Source organism: Penicillium hordei (assembly GCF_028827395.1).
Source record: "Penicillium hordei strain IBT 12815 chromosome Unknown utg000001l_segment0_segment0, whole genome shotgun sequence".
NCBI lineage: Eukaryota > Fungi > Ascomycota > Eurotiomycetes > Eurotiales > Aspergillaceae > Penicillium > Penicillium hordei.
The window spans coordinates 4,065,914-4,085,298 of record NW_026623142.1 but is presented as its reverse complement, the minus strand read 5'-3'; the positions used below and the strand labels follow the sequence as shown (position 1 = coordinate 4,085,298).

General features: G+C 48.8%; 9 protein-coding genes across 9 annotated transcripts; 4 read left to right on the top strand and 5 right to left on the bottom strand.

Annotated features, from left to right (window-relative positions):
* Positions 1-572: 572 nt before the first annotated feature.
* On the bottom strand, positions 573-941 carry N7537_001547 (uncharacterized protein; the record flags this gene model as incomplete). Its single annotated transcript, XM_056892605.1, has 1 exon — positions 573-941. One exon carries the CDS (start codon positions 939-941, stop codon positions 573-575), a length of 369 nt encoding a protein of 122 aa, XP_056757600.1.
* Positions 942-2,348: 1,407 nt separating this feature from the next.
* N7537_001546 (PQ-loop repeat-containing protein) lies at positions 2,349-3,349 on the top strand (the record flags this gene model as incomplete). Its single annotated transcript, XM_056892604.1, has 5 exons — positions 2,349-2,393; positions 2,443-2,460; positions 2,519-2,722; positions 2,778-3,051; positions 3,105-3,349. 5 exons carry the CDS (start codon positions 2,349-2,351, stop codon positions 3,347-3,349), a joined length of 786 nt encoding a protein of 261 aa, XP_056757599.1.
* Positions 3,350-3,900: 551 nt separating this feature from the next.
* N7537_001545 (uncharacterized protein) lies at positions 3,901-4,981 on the bottom strand (the record flags this gene model as incomplete). Its single annotated transcript, XM_056892603.1, has 3 exons — positions 3,901-4,048; positions 4,128-4,595; positions 4,659-4,981. 3 exons carry the CDS (start codon positions 4,979-4,981, stop codon positions 3,901-3,903), a joined length of 939 nt encoding a protein of 312 aa, XP_056757598.1.
* A 1,710-nt stretch (positions 4,982-6,691) lies between these two features.
* Positions 6,692-8,133, bottom strand: N7537_001544 (putative ribosome associated DnaJ chaperone Zuotin; the record flags this gene model as incomplete). Its single annotated transcript, XM_056892602.1, has 3 exons — positions 6,692-7,735; positions 7,786-7,926; positions 7,981-8,133. 3 exons carry the CDS (start codon positions 8,131-8,133, stop codon positions 6,692-6,694), a joined length of 1,338 nt encoding a protein of 445 aa, XP_056757597.1.
* Positions 8,134-8,520: 387 nt separating this feature from the next.
* N7537_001543 (LYR motif-containing protein) lies at positions 8,521-9,023 on the top strand (the record flags this gene model as incomplete). The annotated part of the gene is made up of 3 exons (XM_056892601.1): positions 8,521-8,596; positions 8,661-8,837; positions 8,929-9,023. The coding sequence occupies 3 exons, from the start codon at positions 8,521-8,523 to the stop codon at positions 9,021-9,023; spliced, it is 348 nt and encodes a 115-aa protein (XP_056757596.1).
* Positions 9,024-9,358: 335 nt separating this feature from the next.
* On the bottom strand, positions 9,359-10,595 carry slt11 (Pre-mRNA-splicing factor ECM2; the record flags this gene model as incomplete). The annotated part of the gene is made up of 2 exons (XM_056892600.1): positions 10,433-10,595; positions 9,359-10,372 (listed from the first exon to the last, which is right to left on the bottom strand). Exons 1-2 carry the CDS (start codon positions 10,568-10,570, stop codon positions 9,359-9,361), a joined length of 1,152 nt encoding a protein of 383 aa, XP_056757595.1. The 5' UTR covers positions 10,571-10,595.
* A 487-nt stretch (positions 10,596-11,082) lies between these two features.
* On the top strand, positions 11,083-12,346 carry erg6 (sterol 24-C-methyltransferase; the record flags this gene model as incomplete). The annotated part of the gene is made up of 3 exons (XM_056892599.1): positions 11,083-11,286; positions 11,346-11,380; positions 11,452-12,346. The coding sequence occupies 3 exons, from the start codon at positions 11,083-11,085 to the stop codon at positions 12,344-12,346; spliced, it is 1,134 nt and encodes a 377-aa protein (XP_056757594.1).
* Positions 12,347-12,833: 487 nt separating this feature from the next.
* On the bottom strand, positions 12,834-14,876 carry N7537_001540 (ankyrin repeat domain-containing protein; the record flags this gene model as incomplete). The annotated part of the gene is made up of 1 exon (XM_056892598.1): positions 12,834-14,876. One exon carries the CDS (start codon positions 14,874-14,876, stop codon positions 12,834-12,836), a length of 2,043 nt encoding a protein of 680 aa, XP_056757593.1.
* A 2,536-nt stretch (positions 14,877-17,412) lies between these two features.
* Positions 17,413-18,761, top strand: N7537_001539 (putative acid phosphatase; the record flags this gene model as incomplete). The annotated part of the gene is made up of 3 exons (XM_056892597.1): positions 17,413-17,604; positions 17,658-18,671; positions 18,726-18,761. 3 exons carry the CDS (start codon positions 17,413-17,415, stop codon positions 18,759-18,761), a joined length of 1,242 nt encoding a protein of 413 aa, XP_056757592.1.
* Positions 18,762-19,385: the final 624 nt, after the last annotated feature.

The following is a 19,385-nucleotide window of genomic DNA, read 5'->3' as shown; positions in this document are numbered from 1 at the left end:
CTCGACCGGTGTGCATCGTATTCTAATATTGTGAGCAAGCTTCCCAATGAAGTACTTCATCATTTAGTTTAATCAACCTGGCGCGTGGCGCGGAAATTGATCCCTAGTGTATCAGGCTACCCGCCATTGCGCGTCCTCGTTTCATCCAGCTGATCCTAGTCAGCTCGCGGGGCAACGTATGCGACGTAAAAGTTCGTTGCTGTAAAGTGAATGAGATAGTGTGCAGATTTTGTGACAGCTCAGATTTCACTATTTTCATAATATTTGTGTTGCATCGGCCACCGACACAACCCGCCTGAAAAGCACACAGACCAGCAATTGCCATGGATTAGAATCCCATCGACGAGCAAGTAACAGGAAAATAGCGCAAGGTTGAAAATATTGACGATCGTAAATTCATTTCATTTAATTTAAGGGTATCATTAAAAAGTCTATACATATCCTGTTCCACCGAGGGATCCCAATCGACCTTGCAGTGGACTTCAGAGTAAATTGCGCATAGGATCTAGGAGCCCGCCCGAGATCCTTCACTGTCTCAAACAGCGACATTCGAAAAAGAGGGTTGAAGATGTTCAGGCGCAGGTGACCTGGTATGAACCGTAGCGGCGTGTTGCTCCAGCTATGCGGCAAGTTTGAGTGGCATTGGCTTGGCTGGCGATGTCGGAGGGTTCGTTCTGATCGCACATGGTGTTATCGAACAACTCGATGCGGCAGCCTTCGGCGACAGAGTTCACTGTGTAGGCAGAGGCAACGCTGTGGAGATCGGCGCGACAGCCTGTGCTGCCAGATCCGACGTGAGGGTCACCGATCGTTCCGTTACATGAGGGTGACGGGAAAAGGGTGAAGGACCATTGAACCTCGCGGCTGATGAGGGGGAATGCGGAGGAGAAGTTGAAAAATAGAGTGGCGGCCAGGAGGCAGAGGCGAAGAGTAGAGACCATAGTGCCTTGAGAACGAATGTAGATTGTGGGTGTATTTGGTTAAGAAGGCTAGACAATTGTAGAAGCGCAAGTAGAAATGGAACAGAGGGTAGTCTTGTTCTTAAGGGTCTAGAAAGACTGACAGGGGAAATGTCCACAATTTATTATGGACCCACCAGTATTTAATTACGAATTTCCTTTTTTTTTAAGGAGAAACAATATTCGTGGATGTTTCAAAATGCCAAGCATTACGTTCAGGGCATCCCACACGTACAGAAAAGATACTTACTTTGACTTCGGCTGAACCCAGCCATGCATATTAATAAACCAGGAATTCATCCTCCGTCCGCGTACATATACTCCGTACACAATGTGGAAAACCCCGACAACGGGTTTTCATTCCTGATGATATCACCCCGAGTCGATTATCATTTAGTCCTATTTGGGTAAGTGTGGGGGGCTGGGACACCCATCTTACGCAGATGCGTACGTACTCTTCTCCAAGAACTCAGGCAATCTTACTGCATACCAGTTTCTTCTCTTGATATTCGTTCTATTTTGGTAAAACTATAGTACTCCGTACAGCTTGGTATAAACATGGCTGGATATCCAAAAATAAGGTGGCACAGGTGGCAACCATGCGGACCTCTCAGCCGACCAAAACAGGGTAAAGCAAAAAATAAAAATAAAGAAGAAATTTCTTATCGGATCGGCAGAGAACCCTTCGAATCTTCCAAGGTTCTTTTTGGCATATCCATGGTTCTGTATCGTTTATTCTCACCTTCCACATAACCTGTTATTAGGTAACTCGTAGAATATTTCAACTGAAACATAGTTGCACATCAGAAATATATACTTCAAACGTAAATTTACTAACCCGCAACTTTCGGTTAGCTTATTATGTTGTAGTGACCGGATTTGAAGTCCGATCGGCATCCTTCAGCTTAGACTTTAACTGTTTTAGACTGCGTTGACTGCGTTTGACTTTCAGGGTCTAATCACTAACGCCTCCACTCTTCATGTCTCAATCTATCTTACACACAACCCTCTGTCAAATCAAACAGATAGGGAAATTTTCTAAATGAAACCTTCTTTTTACTCGAGTCTTTGTTACTACTTTTCTTCATCACACATAGGGATAGGCAGAATCTGAGTGTGAAATATGGAATGGGTCATGTTCGCAGAACTCTGTATAACCCGCCTATATTAATAAAGGAAATACGACAGCTTCTTGCACGTTAATGATATAAGCAATCTTATTCGTACTACGGAGAGATGCGACTTTAACCGTAGCACAGTTCATGATGTTGATCCAATGACAGTTTGAGGAAACTGACCCACCTTCACGTGTCACAAATCTATTATCAAATGTCGTTTGGAGACTCCTCCACGGTTTGTCATTCGCTCCAATCACGGATCCCCTCGTAAATGGACAATCGAGTCGCGGAGAATGTTCTTGGTACTCTGGGTGCAGTGGGTTCCATTTTCCCGATTGGTAAATCAAAGTAACTAATCTTTCTAGGTTTGCTGGTCTATCCAAGTATGCAGTTGCTGGGTGCCAACTATTTTTTTGAGCCCGCGCTAATCCTCTTGTACAGCTCCTTCCCCAAATAATCATCAATTACAGGAGACATGACACTGAAGGGCTACAAGGGTCAATGATGCTCTTATGGGCCGTCGCAGGGGTCCCCCTCGGGGTGTACAACATTGTCGAAGAATTCAACATTGCCCTAAGGATTCAGCCCCAAATTCTGACAACACTCAGCCTCCTTACCTGGGCACAGTGCCTCTACTATGGAAAGGTAACCATATCTCTTTCTATCCAATATGATCCTCGTAATACTCACTTAGACACAGAAATACCGAATCATGAAGTGCTGTGTCGCCGTCACTTCGCTTCTGCTGCTGTTGGGCGGTATTGAAGCTGGACTCATATTTGCCTTGCGGGCTGCAAAAAGTCGTGGACTAGAATGGCCTCTCATCGTGATGGCAGTTTTAAGTGCATGTTTACTTGCAGCAGGTGTACTGAGACATTACTGGGATATTTATGTCCACCGGACTGTTCGAGGAATCAGCTTCATATTTGTTGGAATTGATGCTGCTGGTGACTTGTTTTCGCTCGTCTCTGTCTGTAAGTCAACTTGATCATCAGGTAGAGATAGGCAATGGCTAATATGCAAGCAGTGTTTGGATCCACTATTGATGTTCTTGGGATAATTATCTATGGAACTGAACTGACCCTTTGGGTGGGCATATTTATCTGCGGTGGTGTGTTCAACCTCCAGCCCTGGATTAAAGAGCGCTCGGAGCAGCGAGATGGTAATCTCCAGGACCCGGTGTCTCTACATCCAATGCCATCGTCGACTTCCGTGTTCAGGACCGCGTCCGGATCTGAAGTGATGGGAAGGAGGCCATGGCAGAGTTCATGAAGAATCAGCTATCCATGATTTAATATTTTAATATCAAATTACGACTACTTATTTACACATCAAACGGTCATGTTTCTTTTGCTGATGCTGTTGTGATGGATACCTTCGTTTGATGTGGTCCCGAGCAGTTCGACGTCTACGAACTGGTATAGTTTTGTAGAACTCGAAATATGAGATGAGGTTGAGTTACACAAGTGGAGCTAGATGGAGCTAGAAATTATGGAGACCTTAAGGGGCTGTTGCATAGATTCAGTTTCAACTTTATCTCAGAGGGAATGCGGTTAAAAAGAGTTCCACAACCTCCCGGACCCGCTTGCTTTCTTGGGATACATTCGCTCTGTACCGTCGAGATTCAACAAGAGGGTATTTCTAAAGGAATATCTGGACGAATATTCACTTCGATTTACTACCATGTGGCGATCTCTTCGTTTCTTGCATGGCTGTGCCAAGAACCCTCAGTATCATATTTCGAGCTAGTTACACTATCTTACTCGTTGTACCCTGTACCTATGTGTGCACATTCTGGGCTGGTGAACGGCAGTCGCCCTTGCCTATAATTTCGCCTTGCTTGCCTTCGGACGTCTCCCGGTATCAACATCAGACCACCAAGGAAAGCTGGGCGGTGCATCGCCCTCAAGGGTTGCATTGAAATGTGGTTTTCGTTTCTCGAAGAATGCTTTGACACCTTCCTTTGAGTCCCTATAACACGGTCAATATTGCTTTTTATCTTGCGAATATTTCGAAGAATGTTTGATGAAATGAGTTGGAGAAAGCATACTTCCCACTAAACATATGGTATAACACCGCCGAATCAACTAGGTGAGTCTCCTCGGCGCTCCCTGGGTTCCGCCACATGAGTTCTCGTGAAAGATATGATGCCATGGGGCTAACATTCTCTGCAATTTCTGTGGCAAGCTCTAATGCACGTGCGACTACCTGATTTGGATCAGGGTATGTCTCCTGGAACAACGTCCCAAAATGTGGCGATGTAGGCGGGAAGATACCGCCAGTTGTGAGCAAGTAAAGAGCATTAGAGTAACCAATCAACCGGGGGAGAAAGAATGAAGAGCTTGATTCCATCGTCAGACCCCGCCGTGGGAAGACAAATCCGTACTTAGATTTCTGGCAGCCAATACGTATGGCAGCCGGTAGAGACATTGTCATGCCCAAACCAACAGCGGAGCCCTGCATGGCCGCTATAGTAGGCTTGCGACAGCGGTGAATGGCTAAGGCGAGACGGCCGCCGCTATTGATATCTGTATTAGCGGAGCTGGTACATAAGCTCTCGGCCGAAGCTTCGTTGTCTTACCTATCGCGGTGATCCTTGTTTCTCTCCTTCTCCATTCCACTGAATCCTCGCTCAAGATCCGCACCAGCACAGAACATTTTGCCAGCACCGGTAAGCACCACAACTTTGACGCGTTCATCAACATCAAACATAGGGTATATCTTCTCAAACACATGCATCATCTCTAGAGTGAATGAATTGTGCTTTTCCGGTCGGTTCAGTGTCACCACAACAACAGGGGTAGCTTCAACCGCCCCGGCCGGGTAGTGGGAGACTTTCACATCGGTCAATGAAAGAGTCTCGTAAGACTTAGGAATGTCGATAGTGTCTGGGTCGAAAATCATTGTGGTCGCCGAAAATGAACTAGATTACGGTTTACTTCGCTATTTGCTGAGATATGTTGATGACTTATATGTCAGTCCACGCCTCGGCTTTTCACCTGGGGATGGAGACTCGATCACTAATCATGAAGCCTAGGAAATAGTCATTAAACTCGGGGAAATTGGGCCGCGGTTGGCATATTCTTTGCGGGGGATTGAGATTACGTTATCTCGGAACATATTGCTAGGAGTAACATGTGTTCTAGAGGGGTAAGGACCGGCCACTAGACTCATCCTCGATGTACATACAGGCCTAAGTAGTATGACCACAATTGGCGATTTCCATGATCACTCCAACGTAGCCTTCTAGCTCTTCTTTATCACAGAAGGATACCCAGGCCATCCTCGGGTTAATTCAGGCTCGCATCCATTTTGGGGTCTGTTCTCTGTCGTTCTTCGCATATCTTTCCAGAGTAGACCTTTTTCCAGCGGGAGTATAGAATGCCGGATGTGAATTCATGAGAGAGGGAAATGATATGATGGCTTCAAAAATGGATATTGTTTAGATACATAGATTGCATCCAATTCATCGTGTCATATGTCTAGCAAATGCCACAGCCATATACTCTGTGGCATGGTCCGGCGGAAAAACAGCTGATAAATAGGCAGTCCAGCCAGGAATATCATTGCAAAACGTATACGCTCTAACAGTTTCACACCATTCAGGCTGCCAGCCGGCAAGCTCCCAATCCAACACTGCGGTGATATGGCCAGTATCGTCAACCAGTATATTTCTCGGTGCCAGATCACCGTGCGTGAAGACTATATTATCCTCCGGCTGTGTAGTGGCTGTAGTATTTCGCACGAAATCTGGGACCGCGGTCGTCAATCTCGAAAATAGGTACTCATCGAGGTGAATTGGGTGTCGGGTATATATGTTTTTATGACTGAAAAGTCTCGAATGTTCGTACTTTAGCCCTCGTAGTTGCTGTATATATCCGTGCAGTTCCTGCGCGACGGACATTTTTTGTGAAGGGATCATACTGGACCAGGCATCCTGCAGCGTTTGACCTTCGATATAGTCCATTAAGATAGACTGAACGCAACCATCGTGGATTTGGATCTCGTGAACGTGGGGGATCGGGATGGTCGTGTTTTTGGCAATATAGCGCATATTCTCGGCTTCAAGCTCTATATTTTGGGGGTGTCCATATTTAAGCAATCTGTTTTTGGCAACTCGTATAATCTTCCGAAGACTGGGTTCTTGTCGCTCTAAGTGCCTCCATTAATTAATACGATGAACTTATCTGGGTTCACTTTTAAACATACTGACCCTCGCCAGAGACATCCATCGCGTCCACGTAGGCAGCCTGTTGAGGCCCGTCACTGGAAACATGAGCCTAGAAACAGATGATCAGAAAGCGAGGGACTATTCGATCCACGACCAATCACGTGCCTGGGAGTGGTCGGATATGCAGTTGGCTGAAAGCAGTAACCTTGGAATTTGGACACAGTCCGTAGTCTCAAAGCCAACGGTTTTGCCCGGTGAAGAGTGCGGGATCGAGGAGGACCGTGTGAAGCAAGACAACCTTGGAATAATTACGAATGATAGATGCTACACTGCGTTGAGATAAGAGCACCTTGTATTTTTCTACTCTATGTGGCGTGAATAGTCATGATCAGGAAAGCCTAGGTATATAGGCTGCCCCTCATCTATCTGGTAGACAAGAATATTTAAACGAAGACCTTGGCCTCGCCGGCCTTCAGCTTACCAGCATCAACAAGGCGCTTAGCCTCGCCAGACCAAGCAGTCTTGACGGCAGCGCTATCAGTGCCGGCGATGGTGAGCTTCTCAGCCAGAACGGCGAGCTCATCAACATCAATCTTGCCCATGATGAGGTCGACATCAGTGAGGACACCGTCGATATCAGCGGCAGTGGGCTCACCGGCAGCGAAGTAGTTGACATCCTTGACGGAACCCTTGAGGATACGCTTGTTCTTCTTGGAAGCGTTCTTAGCAGCCTCCTTGGCCTTCTTGTTCTTCTCACGGTCAGCCTTGGCGGCCTCCTCAGCATCCTTCTTGCGCTGCTCCTCGGCGGCCTTGGCATCCTCCTTCTCTTGCTTGAGACGGCGGATCTCCTCCTCCTTGGCGAGGCGCTTAGCGTCCTTGCCGGCACGAGCCTGCTGGCGGAACTTCTTAATACGCTCATCAGAAGCGAGACACTCGTCAACGAGCTCACGCAGACGGACGGTGTCCTCAGTCTTGCGCTTGCGGCGGGCGTTGGCGTTCTTCTTCTCGACATGACGCTTCTGGTCACGGCTCTCTCCATCATCAGGCACATCCTCATCGAGGTACTCGAAAGTCCTCCAGCTGTCAACGTTGTACCAGAAGTTGTAGAAAGTCTCGACGTGCTCCTGGGTGCTGTTCTCGTCTCCGAGTGTGGGCACAGGCTGCTTGTTGGAGAAGCGACCCTCGGCAACGAAAACAGGGCCCCAGGCCTTGTAGAACTTGCTACCAGTGAGCTTCTTAGTGGGGGGCTCAACGTCGGCGTTCTCGTCGACGGAATCGAACTGGCGACGACGAGTGGGGTCGAGAAGCAGATCGGTGGCCTTCTGGATACACTTGAAGAAGCTGTCGTTCTCGTCGGTGTTACCCTGGGCGGCCTTCTTGTCAGGGTGGTGACGCAGGACCTTCTTGCGGTGAGCCCGCTTGATCTGCTCGGGGGTTGCGCGCCAGCGGTACTTTTTCAAACCCAAAACGGCGTAGTGATCCTGGCCCTGCTAGAAGTTAGAAATTAACCAACCACGATGAATGTGACATTACTGACCTTCCAGTCCTTGGCCTCACGGGCAAGCATCATGGGGTCCTCATCTTCAGAGATATCATCATCCTCCTCAGTCTCAGTCTTCTTGACGCTGTTCTGGGCCTGGAGGCGCTCATCCTCGGAGAAAGTACGGTTGTGACGGGACTAAAGGTGGTTAATTTTGACGAAAAGAAAATTTAGTGAATCTGGAGAACTTACTCGGCGAGCGTGAGCCAGGAAGTGCGGGCCAACGGGCTCCACGTTGCGCTTGGTGGCACCGGACAGAGCACCGACAATCTTGAAATCCTTCTCGCCAGCCCAGCCCTGAGGCAAGGTAGGGAGGGAAATGTCAACAACTTGAGCAGCAGCCATTGTATAATGGTATTGGTGATAGGACCAAGTTGTGTGTGGAGAGCGTTGGGTCCCGCGATGGAATTTTTTGCGTACCTTTTTTTCTGCCCCCAATATCCGCCCCTCCAGCCAATCACGGGTCATATGTTTTGGAGTATCGATGGCGACAGGTCTTACTTCTTCTGTTGACTTGTACATTCAAATTTTCTAGTCTGGTCGATTTTTGCATTTTTTTTCAGACAATTGTAACTCCCACATCGCATCTGCAGTACTACCTATAACTTCGTCCCATATCCTTGTCCGTGCCGATCATCCGCAGCGACAATTTGCAACCCTGTGCTTCTCGACTTGTTCCTACATACACTCACGTCTATACTTCTCTGTGACATTCACATTCCGCTTTTCACTATGGCCACCTCCACTGCTGCTGCCGCTAAGAGTGCCTATAGGCAACTCCTCCGGTCTACCCGGGTTGTCTTCCACAGTTCGTTTGACAAACACACCCGCCACCGAGGCATCTGTTTCATTCATACTGACATCCGTTATAGACGATCTCCCAGTCCTCCTTGCTGCACGCCAAGAAGCACGCCAGAACTTTGAAAAGAACCGCCGCCCAGCCGTCGATACCGGAATGCAAATCAACCATGCGATCGAGGTTGCGAACATCCTCCGCCACAACATCGTCCAAGGTTCGAGGGAGCAGGGAGATGAAGCTGCTAAGTGGGGTATGTGTGATTAATCTCGCGATTCCACTTCGTGGCTTGGTGCTCATAGTGCTCGTACAAACTGTTTACTAACGACCGATTGTTTCTACAGAACTCAATATCCACGACCAGATCGAACGCGGTGATAACGACTCTATCAAAGTTGGCGATCAGGATGTGAAGATTCACAAGGCTTGCTCATCATGATGGGAGGTTTTTTCCCCTGCCACGATGCTCAGCTGAATCTGAGCGCACTCTCCGAGTCCATTCAAAGTCCAAAAACGACACTGAAAACAACGTCGAAGCCAATCAGCAAACATACGTCAAACTGACGGCACATGGAACAGTAAAATAAGCTACGACAGTGACCGGACATGTATTATAAGATACCCGACTCTTTTATTAATTGGCGTCTTCGGGGTATTTTCGATTGAAGTACATAGATCTGTATAGAATAACCCAATCCTTGATAACGCCCGCTCCGAACCCTAAGTTACATGCAACCTCGATTTGATTTAATGGTATCTCCGTACAAATTTTGTTCAATCGCCATTCATGCTGGCGTACTGGACCTCACCCGATCCGGGCGGCGGTGCAACAACATGAGGCTGAGCTTTCTCCTGGCCAGCAGCCTCGCCTGCAGAGGTTATAGCTCGTCGGTCTGCTTGCTTGCCTTTGCCAACGGATCCCACAGTCTGGCGACCCTCGCGGGCATTTTGCATTCTCTCTTCGCGGTCCAGGTTATCCAGTGGCTTCGGCTTTCCCCAACGAACACGAAGAGGGCAGCCCTGAATGATGGCTTTGCCTTGGCAGTGGTTTGCGGCGGTTTCCGCGTCCGCGCGGTTGACGTAGTTGATGAAAGCACAGTGAGAGCGGTGGGAGCAGATAAGCGACCGGAGCTGGCCGAATTCGCTGAAAAATGTGCGGAGCGCGTGTTCGGGGAGATCATCTTCCACGCCTGTAATGAACAGGGAAGTAACGTTGGGATCCGCAGGGGGAAGAATATCCGCAGCCGAGGGCGGCAACTGAGTGGTACTGGGGAATGGACGACCACCACGCCCACCGCCTCGTCCTCCACGGCCTGGAAGGCGGTTTCCGACACGGCTTTCACTTGTGCGAACCGGACCGGGCCCATTTCCATAGCGACTGTTTGTTCGTGGTTGATCCGTCGCTGTACCTTCGTCTGCTTTCTCTTCCTCGGCAGGTGCTTCGATTCGTCGCGGTTTGCGGTAATATGGTTCGCTATTTGCGAGGCGTCGCAAGAGTTCCCGGGCCTTGTCGTCTGTCTTCTCGTATTCTTCGATGGCACCGCGTCCCTCTTCAATTTCCTTCTCGTTGTTCTGCGCGTAATACTCGCGATTGATGGAGCTTTCCGGTCCTGGAGCGACCATTTTGAGAGCAGCATCACGGACGGCAAGGGGAAGACCGAACGACAAATCTAGCATGCAGCATTGACAGCAGTTCTTCAGGCGCGCGCATGTGAGGCAGATGATGGATCGCTTTTGGCGGGAGGTCCGATCGGCCTTCCAGCGGAAGATAGTGAAAGGGCGCGTACACTAAGTAGTTAGTATTTGGCTATGAACTAGCTTCGAGGGAGCCCAAAAAAAAATACTTACAATCTTGCATTCTGCGCCATGATCTTCCTTGATCATCTGCACGTAGGGATTTTCGGGAAGGCAGTTCTCACAAACAGAGGGGAAGTCTGTCGACTCCCAACCGGATCGGTTCAAGTCATGCTTAATTTGGGGAGGCATCTCGGATAATATGGGGCTAGTTGATCGGAGAAGTGAGAGCTTCCAATATTGGATTATCAAGATCGATGGAAGTGGCGTGTGGCATAATGTGGCTGGTGAATCACGTGTACATAATCCATCAGGTCACCTTTTTTCCAACCGGGTGGCCCAGCGTCCGACTCAGCCACAGGCCGGAAGTCGGTGTCCCGCGAGGAAAAAAGAGTGTGGCCACTCCCCAAACTGCCCCCCCAAGAGGACAAAGCTCGGTCTAGTCGTTCGGAGGAACCCCCTGATTGGCTCTCCACTTTGGATTGCCAAAAAGTTGCTTGGGATTCGACTCTTATTTATTTCCCCTTTCTCCTACTTCTCCAAGTCGCTATCCATTCCCTTCAATTGTACTCTCACTTCGCTTCTCTTGTGGTATTTCCAGTCTTGGTTCACCTTGTCTTTCTTTCTTGGAAAATCTTGGAAATTGACGCTTGTTTGCCTCTTACAATCTACCCCTTTTAATCTTTGCGACTCGCTTCTTCACCATGGCTCCCTCTGCATTGGAACGTGAGGATAAGGCGCGTGATGCCGCCTTCAACAAGGCTTTGCACGGCAAGTCTGCCAAGGCCCAGGGTGGTCTCGCTGCCATGCGCGGAAAGGACGCCGCCGCCCAGAAGGCTGCCATCGACGAGTACTTCAAGCACTGGGACAACCAAAATGCCGCCGATGAGACACCCGAGATCCGTGAGGTATGGCAGTGCGCATCCGACATAATTGATTCTCAGCGCTAACAATTCCTGCGTGATAGGCCCGTAAGGCTGAATATGCTACCTTGACCCGACAGTACGTTCGGAACCCCCCCCCCCCCCCCCCCCCAATTGATCGACGCTCCTCATACTAATGAGTCTTTATAGCTACTACAACCTAGCCACCGACTTCTACGAGTACGGATGGGGTTCTTCCTTCCACTTCTGCCGCTTCGCCTACGGTGAGCCTTTCCACCAGGCCATTGCCCGCCACGAGCACTACCTTGCCCTCCAGGCTGGTATCAAGGAAGATATGAAGGTTCTGGATGTTGGCTGTGGTGTTGGTGGTCCTGCCCGCGAGATGGTCAAGTTCACCGGTGCTCACGTCACCGGTCTGAACAACAACGACTACCAGATCGACCGCGCTACCCACTACGCGCACAAGCAGGGTCTCTCGGACAAGATGGCCTTCGTTAAGGGCGATTTTATGCAGATGAGCTTCCCCGACAACAGCTTCGATGCCGTATACGCTATTGAAGCCACCGTCCACGCCCCCGAGCTTGTTGGTGTTTATAGCGAGATTTTCCGTGTCTTGAAGCCCGGTGGTACCTTCGCTGTGTACGAGTGGCTTATGACCGACGAGTACAACAACGATGATGCTGAGCACCGTCGCATTCGTCTCGGTATCGAGCAGGGTGACGGTATCTCTAACATGGTCCGTATCTCCGAGGGTCTCGAAGCTATGAAGAACGCTGGATTTAACCTGAAGCACCACGAGGATCTCGCTGCTCGTCCCGACCCTATTCCCTGGTACTACCCGCTGGCGGGCTCCTTCAAGCACATGGGTTCGGCCTGGGACTTTTTCACCATTGCTCGCATGACCTGGTGGGGCCGTGGCCTTGCCCACCGCTTCGTCGGTGCCGGCGAGTCCATCGGTCTCTTCCCCAAGGGTTCCCAGAAGACCGCCGACAGCCTGGCCTTGGCTGCTGACTGTCTGGTCGAAGGTGCTCAGAAGAACCTCTTCACCCCCATGTACCTCATGGTCGGCAAGAAGCCTGAGTAAATCCTGAGCAACGACGGTGTTTGCGGTCTTTCTGTGTAAAAAAAAATATTACCCCTGGCGTGCACGTTCTCCCCTGGTGCTCATCTTATTTTCATTTCATGTTCTTTACGTTACCCTCCGCATGTCACCAGGGGGCTTTTCTTGGCTCAAACCTGACCCAATGTCGGCAGAGAACGAGCCGCGTGCCGCTTTCTCCGAATTGATGGTTTCATTAATTTTTTTTTTCTCTTGTTTCTTTTACCTGTCAAGATAGCAATGTAATAGTCATTGAGCCAAGAATAACGAGCAAAGGATTGGTATTGTTTTATGTTTGTCTTGTCCCTATGTAGTCGCAGCGTACCGACTGTTAGAACTAGATATGATACATGTCTTTGGTTGATGTGTTTGGACCACTGCTGAATTGGCTGCCGGGCAGTGGCAGAGCTATCTTATAGACTATGATGATCCGCAAGGGAAACTATTAGAAACAATCCACCTCTTTGTCATATTATAGGTATCCCGAGACTGGAGGAACAAATTTCGGTGCGAGTCCGTCCGTGTAAACATTAGTATCATATAGCTCCCTGGCACCATACGCACATAGCAACTCTACCATAGCTGCACCACTTGGGTAAGAACCATAGAAAACCCACCACAAAATTGACTTTGATGAATAGCGCGAGGTTCCCCCAACGGTGAGGTTTGGATCTGCTCCCCGACGAAGCAGTAGTTCCGCCACTTCAGCGTTACCTTGCCAGACAGCCATATGGAGAGGTGTCTGGCCCATCACAGACTCATTCACATCTAGGCCCTTGGCAATCATCTTTTCGATGAACGAACAGTTCATTGATCTGGTCGCATGAAGTATTGACGTCTCCTCCTTCCAATGCGAAACAAGAGGATCTGCCCCGTAATCAAGCAAAAGCTCAGCCGTTCCATAATGTTTCAGCTTCATAGCCTTCGCCAGGGGCGAGAGCGGTGCCCCTGAGCGGTGGGTTTTTGAGCCATCGAAATTGCGCGCATAGTCATTAGGATTGGCACCGCAATCAAGAAGTACCTTGATAGTATCGTAGTGACAGTGCGATACAGCCCAGAACAAGATTGACTGATTTCGCGATGCTAGTTTCGGATCTGCGCCCTTCTCAAGAAGTAACCGCACAAGATCATCCCTACTAAACGGCTGAAGCGTGCTGTTTCCCCGAACAGCAAGCCAGAGAGGAGTGATTCCAAACTCTGGATCTGCATAGTCGGGGTTAGCCCCATTGTCCAGCAACAATGACACAATCTCGTTGCTGGGAGAGCGGCTAGGGCGTCTCGAGTAGTTTGTATTCGACAGGGGAGCCCCAAAGTTGGCAACAGCGAGGCAAAGCGGTGTTTGAGCAATCCTGGATCGAGTCCCGCGTGCTTCAGTATCGGCACCTTCATCCAGGAGCATCTTCATAACTCCCTTGAGCCGGAGTAGAGTTGCAAGGTAGAGCGGTGTCTGATTCTGCGAGTTCCCCACGTTGATTCCGGCGCCTAGCTCCAACAGCTTCTTTACTTCTTCGGGTGCTCGATCTTCTATTACTGCAAGACATAGCGGCGTGTTGCCCCCGCGAAATCTTGTATCAACATGGACACCCAATCGAACCATCCCTTCAACCAGGGGTAGACAACCAGTAGCAGCTCCTAGGTAAAGAAGCATAGGGCCATACTTCTCCATCGCGCATGGATCTTCCAGTACCATAGTCAGTTTGGGAATATCCGAAGCTAGAGACCTAGCAGGCTTGCCACCACAATTACAGAAACCAGTTCTCTCAAGGATACCGCTGCGACTTAGCAAAAACAGGGCACACTCTATATGGCCGTTTGCCACTGTGGCAGGCACAATCAGCGCTATTTTATGCATGTATTGTTTGCATGTGAGATTCTCATACTCTCCCATAGCCAGAGTGTAATCCACACACGGTATATGGCCACCCTCAGCAGCCAGACGGAGAGTGGCTTTGCGCGCTGGCTGGTCATTTATCAAATTTGCGAAATTGGTTTCCCACATGATTTCTGGACGGAGGCCTCTTCGCACAAGATCTTTCATCATATCCAAATGGCCATTCCTTGCGGCCTGACCAAGAAGCTGCGCATCACAGCGATGGTGGGAACATTCCCCATGAATATCAGCGCCAGATTGAAGAAGTGTATTGATCATAGAGACATGACCCCCTTGAACTGCCCAGCAAAGTGGAGAATGGAAGACTTGACAGTCTCGTGTTGGAAACCTCAAATCTCTGGTTATGTTTGACGAGTCTACTGCCAGAGACCTTTGAACGACAGTGTCATAGCCGCCGTAGGCGCCGAATGCCAATGATGTTTGGCCACAATGTTGTGCATTGAACTTGTACAATCGGGTTTCCAACCGTTCATATAGCCATTTGTTTGTTTGTGAAAGCGAGTTTAAGTCTTTTTGGGTTGTGGTAGAAGCGTCATTGTTGCTCGATTCTGTTGCGGTGTGGGAGAAGAGGGAGTCGATTATAAGCAGCACGATCTCAACAGGTAGATCTAGGAGCGAAATCATATTGTAAAGTGAATAGATGTATATGATCTAGTATGAGAATTCTTGTGTGTCTGGCACACAAGAACTCCAAGGTGTTAACCGACTGAACACTTTCGGGAGTTGAACTGGCTGGGGCTGCAGCTCGGGCACCCACGGCCCTGGGTAGCCGGTCCTTACCTAATGTGATATCACATCCTGGGGCCCTAGAATATCAAGCATCTAGGTATAAATCGGGGGCTGTGTAAAAACTCGTGAAAGCGAAGGGTAACATGATCAAATGCCAAGGGGGGGTAATCGGGGGAGTCGGATGACACTTTGTGGTAGGTACCTGGCGGGCTAAATGACTTACCGCAAGATATGGGCAAAGACTACATCTGGGGCAGTTTTACCGACACAGTCCGGGTTCAGGGATATCTTGACTATTCCAATCCTTCCCCTCTAATCGTCACTCAATTTCCACATTCCAAGCACAGACTGGTCCCGGTGATAGGATCGAAAAGGAAGGCCCGACCCGCCCCCAACTTTGATCGCCAAGGCTCAAACCCCATAATCTAGCCCTACCAGGTCTACGGTGTATGGCTTTTTTTTTTAAACGATGGTCAATAGGACTAGCTTTATCCTATAACTGTATATAAGAGGGTTATGGTTATCTCCGGTGCAATTTCGCTTGCGATTTAAGCACATGAGCGTATTTCACTGTTTTCTGTCACGTAGATGGAACTCGATCATAATTTAGTAAAGCCTAACCCACATTAGTTTCCCTCTCATTTTGCCCCCACGGATCCAACTTAGGCACCATCGAGCATTCTAGGAATGCTTTATACTAGGCGAAGCGAAAGGTAGGAACCGAAATATGGTCAAGCCACTTATGCCGGACGAGATAAAGAATGCAACAGAGGAACTGACACAACGACTCAATCTAGTTAATCAGCCCCTTCGGATTAATTCACACCTTGATTGTCTACCATAAAATGTATAACAGGTCTGTCCTCTCTCTCGTGCTCCTCCCGCTGCTGCTAGCCGCCCTCCCTGTCGGCAATGTCTATAACCATCGTAGCGTCGACTGCAGCTTGCCATGGGCCCCCAACTTAGGCAACTCTGGCGATAGCTTTACCAGCAGTTAAGGCAACCTGTAGTTACGAATAACCGCGTCTGGCCTGGTTGATTCTTCGCAAATGAACCCGATAAAAACCCACACTTCTACAGCGTAGTATGCTCATGCCTCTATATGTGTACTCTCGTTTATTCTACTTATATTGTGGATATCATCGTTGTAAATGCATATCTCAACCCAAAAATAACGGTCGCGTTATATCGTTTATTAACGATATACCTCCTTATTTGCACCCTATCTTCGTTCGACTCCATATACATGCATGTATGGTATTCCGTCATTGAGGTCATTTGTTGACAAATGTGTCTAGTCTCGATACTGGTACAAGTCTAATTAGGTTAACAGTCAAAATAAGAGCAAAGAAACTCTACATTTGCTTCTTCGGCGCATCACCTCCTTATTTGGTGGCTGCTGTCCAGTCACATTTCCTCTTCCACCTTTAAAGACCCCATCCCCACCCACCACTTTCAGTAATTCATCAATCCCTTTCGCACCAATCTACACAGCAACATAAATTCCGCATCTAGACGCATAGTTTTGAACATCAATCCACTTTCATATTCTTTTATTTAAACTTGCACTAATAACAGTGGGGGAGCGGTTGCAGGAATAGCGTGATTCGGGGAGCTTGGGTTTGTCTTCCTCCTTTTTTTTTATCGTACATAAATTGGCAACTAACATGGTATATAGCAGGGGGTAGAAGAGAAGAAGGGCTGCAGTTTGCATTCATGAACTAAAAACTAATCTGGTCTTAGCTATGCCTGAGACAAACAGACATAACCCAAACTTTAATTTATATACTATGTAGTATACTCCGTCCATATGTATATGTTTATGTAGATAATTGACCGGAATACTTGATGACTCCATGTAGTTCTTCTAAATGATATCACATAGAAGTGGATGGTGGAGCCTAAGGGTTAAAGGAGAAGCCAAGAAAAGGTAAGCATGTGTCCCTCTCGGCACTTGAAGCTTTTATACGAAATAACATATGAATTGATCTATAGCTATGACCACATTGGTAAAAGCAACCCAGTGTATGGTCAGCCGAGTGTTGTACCTGACCCCAGTCAGTCTCGTGGTCAGCCAGTTAGGGCACGGACAATAACAACGTGCAGCGCAAGGACCACCTGCGGGAAGGTACTCGGTCCACTATTTGCTATTCACCCAATTGAACCTGGTGACTTTCATTCAATTCAGGTCATTACCCCTCGGGATAAAAGCCCTGGAGGCTTGAAAGGTTTGAAAATGCAGCCAGTTAGCCCTGCATCGATCACAACGTGGTATCGCTTAGAAGTGCCGTGTAACATAGCGCATTCTTCCAGCCGATGAGAGGAATGCCATGCCTCCAAGGCTGGCTCAAGTATAAGATCGCGTGTCGCCCGACCGATCTACTCCTCTGTTACTTTTCTCGTCGCAGCTGCTACTTCTGCGATCTCAGACATGTTCACCAAACAAACTCTTCTCGCGTTCGTCGGGGCCCTGGCCCTGGCCGCGGCCAAGACGACCACTGAAAAGACACCAACTCAGGCTGAGATCGATGCAGCCCGTGATACGGTCCTTCCTTACTCCCCTGTGTCAAATGTCAAGGGGTTGGCCTTTGATCGTTTCGTGAACATCTGGCTAGAGAACACGGTGGGTTTCCCTCTTGCATGAATAATAAAGGCCACGGGCTCACTCCTTTGCAGGACTATGAAACCGCTGCTTCAGATGAGAACTTGTCTAAGCTGGCTAAGGAGGGTATCCTCCTGACCAACTACTTTGCCGTCACTCACCCTTCCGAACCCAACTACTGTGCTTCTGCCGGGGGTGACACTTTCGGCATGGACAGTGATGACTTCCTGCAGATCCCTGCCAATGTCTCAACTATTGCCGATCTGTTTGACACCAAGCACATCGCTTGGGGTGAGTACCAAGAGGACATGCCTTATGCGGGCTACCAGGGCATGCGATATCCCCTCAGCGGCCCGAACCAGTATGTGCGCAAGCACAACCCACTAGTTCTGTATGATTCGGTTACCGACGACGCCGTGCGCCCGCGCCAAATAAAGAATTTCACCACTTTCTACGAGGACCTAGAACACCACAGCCTTCCCCAGCACATGTTCATCACACCGAACATGACCAACGATGCCCACGATACCGACATCACTGTGGCCGGCGACTGGGTCGCTCGCTTCCTGCCTCCCCTGCTGAAGAACGAGCACTTCAACAAGGATAGCCTAGTGCTGCTTACCTTTGATGAGAGCGGTAACTACTCCCACCCTAACCGGGTCTTCAGCTTCTTGGTTGGAGGTGCTATCCCGAAGCACCTGAAGGGCACCACCGACGACACTTTCTACACACACTACTCAATCATCGCCTCCCTGTCTGCTAACTGGGGCCTGCCCTCCCTTGGCCGCTGGGATTGTGGCGCCAACCTGCTCAATATGGTCGCTGAGAAGACCGGCTATGTCAACTGGGAAGTTGATACCAGCAATGCCTACATCAACCAGACTTACCCTGGCCCTCTGTCTACCAAGAACTATTCCTCCGAGTGGGCCGTTCCTGCCACCAAGGGCAAGTGCTCTGCTGGAAATGGTATCGCTGAGGTTGTGAAGAAGACCTACCACGGTCTTCCCCCTACCTACGACTACACCAGCCCTGTGCCGTACGACACGGCCAGTGGAAACAACGTTGGCATCAAGTACCACCGTACTCTGGTATGGCCCCTTTCTCATTCTTCTCTTTGACGATTTGATGCTAATGATTTACAGAAAACCGGTAAGACCGAGTCTGGTATCACCGGGTAAACCAGCGATCCATATATGTATGTACCATGCATTGCCACTACGGCAGGTGTGCTTGTCTATCCACGTTATAAAGGGTTCCCCGGTTTTACCGCAACCATTGTGGATATTCCAGATGGTTTGACTTTCCCCGATCCACGCAGACTACATATACTAATGAGTATGGGAGGCGTCCCCATTTTACCTATACCCCACCAAATGTATATCCCCGCAATAAAACTATATATTTCTCTACAATAATGCTCAGACGTTTGGAAAATGAATTTTGAGATAGATAAATTGCCAATAGAATGAGTAAATTTGTGTAGGATAAACGTTCTATATGAGTTCCGTTTTTCCCTTCTCCCTTTCTGATATCATTTGGGCTGTGAATCCTTCATGCATCTGCAGTTCGAACACATCAGACACTCTACAGATTATGTTACGATGAGGGTGTCCTCGTTTTATTCTAGTTTTTCTTTCAGCTTGGAGAGAGATATTCGCAAACTGAGATTCATGTAGAGCGGGCAGGACATTTACTTAGCTATGCTAAAACGCAACTTTTCCTCTTTGATCATTGGAATAGTGTACATATATACGTAGTTTACCTGAGATTTCGTGCATTGAAATATTCCCCGCCCTATCATT